Source organism: Parasteatoda tepidariorum, chromosome 5 (assembly GCF_043381705.1).
Source record: "Parasteatoda tepidariorum isolate YZ-2023 chromosome 5, CAS_Ptep_4.0, whole genome shotgun sequence".
Lineage (NCBI taxonomy): Eukaryota > Metazoa > Arthropoda > Arachnida > Araneae > Theridiidae > Parasteatoda > Parasteatoda tepidariorum.
Window position 1 is genome coordinate 7,742,445 of NC_092208.1, and position 10,186 is coordinate 7,752,630.

General features: G+C 28.3%; 1 protein-coding gene across 1 annotated transcript in view; it reads left to right on the forward strand.

The window, feature by feature from the left end:
• Nucleotides 1-9,545, forward strand: part of LOC107451083 (golgin subfamily A member 6-like protein 7) — a 22,355-nt gene extending 12,810 nt beyond the window's left edge. Inside the window, exons 7-12 of the mRNA XM_043056235.2 lie at nucleotides 175-289; nucleotides 1,271-1,384; nucleotides 3,583-3,716; nucleotides 4,769-4,883; nucleotides 7,312-7,413; nucleotides 9,311-9,545. Of these exons, the coding sequence (XP_042912169.1) occupies nucleotides 175-289; nucleotides 1,271-1,384; nucleotides 3,583-3,716; nucleotides 4,769-4,883; nucleotides 7,312-7,377 (544 nt within the window). The 3' untranslated portion in view covers nucleotides 7,378-7,413; nucleotides 9,311-9,545. The remainder of the gene's footprint in view (nucleotides 1-174; nucleotides 290-1,270; nucleotides 1,385-3,582; nucleotides 3,717-4,768; nucleotides 4,884-7,311; nucleotides 7,414-9,310) is intronic.
• Nucleotides 9,546-10,186: the final 641 nt, after the last annotated feature.

A 10,186-nucleotide genomic window follows, 5' to 3' on the forward strand; every position in this document is an offset into this window, starting at 1 on the left:
TATATATATATATATATATATATATATATATATATATATTGATCAGTAGTTTAAATATTATGCTTTACGTAAATAGAAACTTGTCATCAAACTAACTTGTCTTATTTATATGTATTTTATTCCTCAGTTTAAAATTTATTTTTTGTAAAAATTAATTTTCTTTTTTATTATTAGGTTAAGAAAAGAAGAAGATGCAACAAAAGAATTGCTGTTTAAGAATTCAAATTTGAGCTTTGATATTTTGAAGCTTAAAAAACAACTGACTGCAGTTAAATATGATTATCAGAAGGTATGAAAAACTATTTCTCTTAAGATGTAAATAATTAGATGTGATGTAACAGTGTAAATGTTACGGTAAAACAAAGAGATGTAAATTATTTATGGTTTAATTGTAAACTTAACTGTTAAAATAGCATTTACAGTGAAAAGTACTAGTACTTTGAGTGTCGGTGCTTTTTATAGTTAAATTCGTTAAATTTTAGCGGGTAAATTTAGAAAATTAAATTTAAGATTGAAAGGTTAAAAAAAACTTTATCTCACGTAAAAAATAAAAATCTACAGGCTCTTAAAAAGCTACTAAAACTTAGTATTTGGGTTTAAAATCATCCAAAAGTAATTATTATATTAGTTTTGAAAACAACTGAATGCTATCTTATTGGACACAAACGTAATATTCTGATATACATTTATTTCATTCTTCTTATTATCTCATCTACTACCAGCGCTACAGCCGATTATCTCAAGAAGATTTATCCAGCTTCATCGATCTAAAAACAATGCTCTACATCTATTAACTGCTGAGGCACTTTTCTACATTATCTGGCCCTCTTTTACGCAGCCTGCCTCTCTTTCATTTTCCTTCTGGCTCGTGAAAAGTTATTTTCTTTACTGGCATCTCATTATTAGATCTATAGAAATGGCCAAGAAATCTCATCTGTTGTATTTTAATTGAACTTCTCTGAATTAGTCGTATGACTCATTTCCTGTTTATCTCACTATTTTTATTTTTGTATGCTCTTTTCTGCTTAAAGAATTTCCTATATGAGAGTAAACTGGCCCGAATGATGCACAGTGATAACATGTGCATGCCAGTCCAAACGTATAAGGATTCACTCCTCGTATGCCTCTTCTCGCTTGTTCTCTCTGTGAGCGGGTATCTAATTTACAGTTCAGCTGGCAATTTTTTCGGTTTTAATCTATTGTTAAAAAAAAAAACATTTTCATCAATTCTAAATATTCTGTAATCTAATCGATGACGATCCCTCTATAGATAGTTGGAGAAAAAGAGGAATTAAATCAAAGATTGACTGAAGCTGCATGGAATTCAGCTGGGGAGCATGAGATGAAAGCTGCTGTGGAACAAGCATTTGAGATCGAAAAACCAGTCAGTTGAAATATTTTTGCTTTTACTCATATTTTAGTAAATTTTGCATACTTTTATACAGTATTTCTTTATATTTTAATTCTAATACATAATCCACCAGACTCAATCCTTGAGATATTTATATGCCACAAAAAATTCTACAAGTTCATTTGAATGAAATTTCTTACCTTATTTATGACTTTTCGTTGCAGTTAAGAACTCCGACCAACAGTAGTAAATCCAATTATATTTTCACGTGGACAAATTCTTTGTAAACACATGCAAAGCAAATAGTTAATATTAAAGTAATTTCTTAACTGATGAAAATATTGCCAGTTTTTGAACTATATATTGAAAGCAGGGTCCAAAGAGGATAAAAATAATCACGATTATTTTTTAAGAATAAAAATTCTATTGCGTAACAAAAGTCAAAATTAATTAAATTTTTTTTAGTTGGAAATCAAAATGTTTGCTTTAGTGCATACTTAAGTAAATTTCCATTACCTGCTTCATATCTCATTAATTAGTAGAAAAAAAAAGAAATTTTAATGTAACATACATAATAATTATATATCAGTGGAGCATCGTTTATACGACGCCGAAGGGACCACCGAAAAACGTCGTGTAAACGATAACGTCGTATAATCGATTTTTACTTCTAAAACTGAAACTAACTCTGTTTTCAGTTCATTTTAATGTTTAACGTGTTGATTTACATAAATTTCTAAATTAGACAAAGCAAAACAAACAAATAACCAAAGAAGAAAAATTGCAGTGAGCAATTTGAATGTATGTTACCTTTAATTATATTTTCTTGCTATTAGTCTCTACAATGCTTTGAATAGCGAGTTGAGCTTACTGCTTTCTATGATGCAATTTTAGATTTCTAATCGAGGCCAAATCTAATGGCTGAAACGCACTTGTGCAATTTGCAGGAAAAAAGAGAGCTTTTACATTTTCCAAAATAATTAGTATCGATGGGTGCGCTGGACATTGGTCGATGAATAGCAAAGTTTTTCGTTTTTGCCTCTTCATAATATTGTCTAGTTTTTTCAGTCATCTAGTAAAAATTACGGTCGTCATCCAAGCATTCTTGTAGGCACCCTTTTCTGTATCATTCATGTTGGCAAATGCCGCCTTTTTTTAAAATACACAAGGAAAAATAAAAAATTAAATAAACGTGAACAAAATCTAAAAACCGACGTATAACCGATTCTGTGCGTCGTATAAACGATATATTTTTACATTAAAATTAATAGGAATGATTTGGGACCACACTAAAACGTCGTATAAATGTAAACGTCGTATAAGTGATCGTCGTATAAACGATGCTCCACTGTATTACATATTTGAATAATTTAAAATATACTCATTTTATAAAAATTAGTTCCGTTTCAGTTTTCTTCAAAATAAAGTTATAATGAAAATTTTTTTATGCGTAGCAAATTCTATTGCTAACAAAAGTCAAAATTAATTTAATTTTTTTTAGTTGGAAATCAAAATGTTTGCTTTAGTGCATACTTAAGTAAGCTTCCATTACCTGCTTTATTTCTCATTAATTAGTAGAAACAAAAAGAAATTGTTATGTAACATACATAATAATTATATATATTTGAATAATTTAAAATATACTCATTTCATAAAAATTAGTTCCGTTTCAGTTTCCTTCAAAATAAAGTTATAATGAAAAATTTTTTATGCGTAGCAAATTCTATTGCTAACAAAAGTCAAAATTAATTTAAATTTTTTTAGTTGGAAATCAAAATGTTTGCTTTAGTGCATACTTAAGTAAATTTCCATTACCTGCTTCATTTCTCATTAATTAGTAGAAACAAAAAGAAATTGTTATGTAACATACATAATAATTATATATATTTGAATAATTTAAAATATACTCATTTCATAAAAATTAGTTCCGTTTCAGTTTCTTTTAAAATAAAGTTATAATGAAAATTTTTTTATGCGTAACAAAAGTCAAAATTAATTTAGTTGGAAATCAAAATGTTTGCTTTAGTGCATGCTTAAGTAAATTTCCATTACCTGTTATTTTACCTTACCTGCTTTATTTTTCATTAATTAGTAGAAACAATATGAAATTGGAATATAATACATAATTATATATCTGAATAATTAAAAATATACTCATTTTATAAAAATTAGTTCCCTTTCAGTTTCTTTCAAAATAAAATTATAATGAAATTTTTTTTTATGATTTGAAGGTGATATGGGAGACTATTTATGAAACTAAACTGAATGCTTCCCGAAGACAAATGAGTAAGAGAGAGGAGCGAGATTATCATTCTCATCAGCAGCTACGTAACAAGGAGAAAGAATTGGATGAAATTTTATCTAGGTAAGTATCAAATATGGAGAGTTGAAATGAAGATATATCGCGGAAGAATCTGTTTATTGTAAATTTTCCTACGCTTTCAAAAGTAGCATAAAAATCTGAAATCTTGCAAACCTAGATTAAGCAATTAAGTTTCAAGACCAGAAAGTATGTTTACAAAAAAAAAGGAAACTAACTACGGCCGAATTTATTCGTAGGAAAGTATCTCGAATTGTGTTTGATTGACTGAATTGCATTTTTGACGCACTCCAGGTTCGAACCCTAAATTCCAGTTTTTAATTCGAGTACTCTGCAATTGACGTCTACATTGGGTTTTTATGCATGTTCTATTGTTGCTTTCCCAATTAAGGTTTTAAATTTATAATTTCTTTAAACGTAAATAACGCTTCACGGTAAAATTTTAGGGTTGCCACTCCACAGGGAGAATAGGGAAAACCTGGAAAATACAGGGAATTTAAAAATTACCTAAAATTTCTGGGAAAATGCAGGGAATTTTGATTTTTTTCTTTACAAACTGGAAAAATACAGGGAATTTTGTTTCTTATTTTTGTCTTTTAAAAAATGGTGACCACTGAAAATTTAATTTATGGGATATTTAACCATGATATTTCAGCTGTACTAAACTATCTTATTTACTATAGCATTATTTAAGTATGTTCAGCTGTTTTTTCAGCAATTAAAACTAATAAATATAGCTTGCCCACTATATCTCACACAAGAGCACAGTAATTGTTGTTTCCTCTTAATATTTGGTGCATAATATGTACAGGAAAAACACAGGGAATTTTATGTCCAGATTTGAGTGGCAACCCTGAATCTTCAATTAATGCCTTTAATTGCTAGAGAAATGAATGAATAGTTAAATTAAACATACAACAAGCATTAAACAGTTAAAAACAATTGAGTTCATTTAACAAAGTAAATTTGAAGTTGAATATATTCATATGTCTGTTAAAACTATCTGCTGAAATATCACAGTTATCAAATGAAATTTCAGAATGTAACTAATACTCACATTCAAAAGTAAAATTTGATATTTTTAATAATATTTTCAGATTAGAAGGAGAAAAAAAAACTTCAATATACGAACAACTGCTAAAAAATTTGGAGAGCTTAGATGATGATGATGATCAATACCAATTACCGGTATCAAGACCAATGAATTTGAAGGTACAAAACTGAAGCTTATATTATTCTCTAACTTGAATTTAATTATAGATTGTTTTAATAATTAAAATTCCAGGAAATTTTACTCGAAAATAAGTTTGTTCGTTTTAAACTCATCTATTTGATTTCATTAATGTAAGTTTTAAAAATTTTAATATTTTTTGTAATTTTACAATTTTTTGTAAAATTACACATTGCAGAAATCATATTAATAATGACCGAAGATGTGTAATTATAAACTCGCATACAATTTATATCCTAAAAATAAATATTTGTTAGGAAGGGCCTCAAAAGCATGATAAAGCCCTTCATTTTTAAATCAAAAGTTTTTTCAACCGTGAACAATTTTGTATTACATAGTTTTCTACACTCAAGCAAGTAATTATTAAGAAATTTTTTATGTAATAGTTCTTTTTTATCTACATTAAAAAGTTCCCTAAGAAATATAAGAAAATTTATTACATCTCAAAAAAATCCTTTCCTTCCATGAAAATATATGTATTATATTGTGCTTAAACTAAGCCCTGTTCCATTTTTAAAACAATTAGATTACAGGAAGGTACTACAGAACAATGCTTTTTCAATTATTTTTTTTTTACTTTTGATAATTTTGTTCGATATTAAAGTCTCAAAAAATAGGCTCAAAATTGAGCTATTATGTCTGTAACTTCAAATTATTGTCGCAATTATAATAATGCAGTGGATTGAATCATTATTAAGTACCTTGATTCATACTTATCTACGAATCTATATCAGATTAGTCTACTGTGTATAACAGTGTTTTCTATGTTATTTGAAAAGAATTTCGAAATTTTCACAATCAGCGTGGTCATTACTTCGGCCATTTATCAAAATTAACATCATTAATGTAATTAGTGGCCGTTTATCAAAATTAACAGCATTGATACATAACTTTATATATAGTGTTATAAAACAGAAATTAATTAAATTCGTTTCTCCGAATCACGGTATCTCTGAGGTATTCGCTTTCCAATGAGGTGACCCAGACTCGAATCCCTACGGTGGCTGATTGATTCGAGTTCTACTCCCGGGATACACCGATCACGGTACCGACTTAAAATATTCTGAGTGAAAGATTTACCTTGGGAGGCTTTCGTGGTTTTCTTCTTAATGTAACGTAAATTCGGATTAGTTCCACTAAAAAGGCTCGCCAATAATTGATACAGGAGTTCTCTTTCCCTCTGGGTTGAGTTCAAAGTTACAAGGTTATGGAGTTGAGCACTGTTAGTCGTAAACTCAAAATTGTGTCTGCTGTTCTTAACCAGATATAAAACAAAACAAAATTTGCTCCTATAGGGAAAAATTCGCAAGTTCTTAACTTACGATTAAATTGTGTTCATTTAATAATTATTTTTTATATAAATTATAAAATTAAAGAAAAAGTAGGAAAAGTTTTATGAAAATGTCCTATGATCGAGAATAAAGCTTGTATGTTGGGTATATCAACAAACAGCAATAATATTGCAAACTATACAAACAAACAAACTATAATATTACATGGGGTGAACACTTTATTGTGTTGTTCAATGGTTATAGATCTTATCTGTTTTATTTCATTTCATAACCGGCGTTGAACTGCAGACCCAATTCTGAATTTAGGTGGAAACTAACCTTCGTGGGGAACTTTTTGATGGAACAAAATCGCATTTATTTTACCTGGGAATGAAAACCTCGAAAAGCAGTCACAGTTAGCTGACGGTAAAGGGGACTTTAGTCCATGATCTATTGATCACTGAGGATATTTTACCTCTACACTGTGGTGTGTGTGAGTCGGGAGCAGAATTCATATCAAGCAACCACCGTTGGGATTTGAACCTTGATCACTTCATAAATAGGTGAGCGCTCTATCCATTGAGTTGCCATGGCATCTTATGTGCTTAAAAAAATCATCGTCAAAATATAAAAACATTTTTCTTTTAGATTTAAATTTATTGATTAAATAGTTAAAAACTCAAGCCGCTATGAAGTATGAGTTCTTACGTGAAACAACTATGCCCCTAACGGTGCATCGAATGTAATGACGACTTTGAACTAAAAATCTAAAAGTAGATAAAAATATAACACTAGACTATTGTTGTAAAATTGCTAATAGCTTAATTTTTCGCTATAATTTTGTCAATATAAATATAAATAAAATAAAATTCTAGAACAATGGTAGCTATACTTTTTCAATTTTAATAGTATGATGATTTTGTATGCATGATAACATACTTTTTGTTCACCAAATTTTTACACCTAAATTATTTAAAAAGTTAAAAAATTGTTCTTAGCAATATACGTGAATATTTCTAAGATGCATATTTAGACATGTGCAAAATATGGGATACATATTATCTTACCGTTCTTAAAAAATCGAAACTATTTTAAATAAATTAGTTTTTTATTTATCATGCGAATATATTCTTTTTAGGTTGGAGCAAGAATGTGGGAAGAAAAACCGTCTGTTAGAAAATGTCTGCTTAGAGATGAAATTTGAAGGAAATTTGTGCTTGTTGAATCAATCAAATGGAAGGTACGTTATTTTAATTCATAAACAATACTAACTAAGCAAATATAATAATTTTTTAGACAGAATAAGTGTTATTTGAAAGCAAAATCCTTTAAAAGATCTTTTTGAAGTTCCGTTAGAGGGCATGGGTGACGTAAAATTTTCAATGCTTCTATTTGGTGACTGATCCATATTTTCAAAAGTAATTTTGCTTTAAAAAATAATTCTAAAAACGTAGTTAAGGACCTTTTTCTAGTTCCTTTTTCCTTCTTGGGTTTAAATATTTATTTTCTCTTAACTTATACATCTTGAAACGTATAAGTTTTTCATCTTAACCATCACATCTTCAATTTCGTGCAAGCTTATTTCCTTCACCCTATTGTTAAAATAATTTTTTTCCTTTTTGTAACTCGTAATTTTTTACCCCATTTCTTATTCCGAGTTTCTAGGCAAAGGAAGGATTTCAATTTTAGGACGCAAACTAAGTAAATTGCTTTTATATATATATATATATATTCAAACTTTACCTAAATATTTACCACATATCCCTACTAGAAATAGTATAGCCTCGTAACCATATTCACCCAAAATGCCTGAAATTTTTAAGTTAAATAGACAGTCTGCTTATAGGGCATTATTTGTATTTTATTCACGTTGTTCACATACAACATGTTGTAAAAAATATTGAGTCCTCTCGAAAATAGTCTAAAATTGTACACTTCGAATTCATAACCTGAAATATGGTTTCTCAGTTTGTTACGCGCTACTCACCGGTTTTTGTTTCTGAACTTATTTTTGACCAAAAAATATGTAGCACCACGCAAAGCGTTTATGATGTTTTTGATGTCTTTCGCCAATTATTTAAAATGGAAAGTTGCAGTTTAAGTGTCTTACACTTGAATCAAAGCTATAATTATAAACCATCTATACCATCTTGCCACAATGAATTATTTAAGATTTGGAACTTAAAGAATTTAGAAGTTATTAAATTTTTTGTAAAAAAATTTGCCAATTCGGCGACATTTTTCCACAAAGTAAAAGTTATCAAAATCAATGTCTTGTTCTGATTTTTTTGCAAATTTTTGTAAGCCCAGATAATAATGAATTGGAATAAATTAAGCCACAAAGAATTTACATTTTCTCCAAATTGTGGCTTTAACTCCTTATTAACATTTTTGCTATATTCTAAATAGGCATGGAGACCGATGGCTATAGCTAGGCTTAGATAAAAGTAAGAGTTACGAGTAACTGTTAGAAACTCTCAGCTGTAATTAAAATAGCATATTATTTGCAAAAAAGTATCATTTCATGTGACGGAAAAAAGTATCATTTCATACCATCATTCTTCTACAGAAACTGTAAATAATGAACACTTTATCTGTTTTTTGTGTGTCTATGGTCACAGCAAGATATTTATCCACATTATTACCGCCTAAAATACTGATTTTATAACAGCAAATATTAACCAATTTAAAATTATATAATTTTCAAACAACAGTAAACATTTTCCCCTAAGTTTCTTAATTCGTTAATAAAGTTTTCAACATACAGTGATGTTAAAGGGGTATACGGCGCCAAAATTCGGCCATTTTTGTTCATTTTTTATTTTTGTGCAGTGCATAACGCTATCAGTCAGCATTTTTTAAAAATTTATATATTTTTAAAACACTCATCAATATACAGTGCGATCTGTTGGCAACTTATTATCTATTTCAAAGAAATTAAGTTCCCGAGTACAGCTAATTTTAATTACACTTTGGTGTTTATTTCATTTCTTTAGTAACTGTTAGAAAATTATTCGTTTAAATACAACAAACAATTTTGTAAATTTGAACAGAACTTTTGCTAGTCATCGAGTATAATAACTATCAATTATACAAAATAACCTGATTGATACCATAACACATATAATATTTTTTAGATTAGAAGTTTTGAAACAGAAGTCTCTTCTGCAATACAACGAGGTGAAAGTCTGCAAGATCCAGAATATGAAGAAAAAAAATGTCTTAATATAAAGGAGCATGTTTATTTGCGTAGTTTTTTACCACTCTTTTGGAACTTACTAAAGCTCTTTCTGAGTCAAATATCATTGTCATTTCCTGAAATATATATATCATTGTCATTTGTATGTGAAATAAATATCATTTAAAACAAAATGTCTGCATCGTTATGTTAATACCAATATATATTAAACTTAAATTATCTTGTTTAAGTTTAGAAGAACAATATTGTGAATTTCTCAAATCTTTTACTTATGTTTATTAATTTTTTTAATTATTATTTTTATATGCTTTAAATAATTTTTCATTCCACACACTGAAATATGATTTCAAATAAAGGAGAGTACTGCATTAAGTATGTAACATTGATAAAATCATGTAAGGATCTAGTTTTCTCGATCTCATTTAAAAAGTAATCATAAGCTCTATAATTTGTTCAGTCAATTTGATTTAATTTTTACAATTTTTTTGACAAATCTATAGTTTTAAATTATTTATATGTTGTTTTTAAATAATTTCAGAATATTTTTTTCCGTAAACCAAACTCTGATTTTCGAATGAAGGATAAAATTACATTGCTTGAATTGCTTTAATGAGATTGCGTACGAAGTTGGCTTTTTCAGGCCGCTCATTTTCTCTCATGGGCTCAACAATTCGTTCCGCTTTTATCTGATTTAATTTAATATATAGCAATAGTTTTCGTGACTTTTTACACCTTAGCTTTAAAATTTGATTTATTTTTCTTTATTTGTTTATCATAATCCCAACTTTTAATGTGTAATGTAAGAAATGATGTT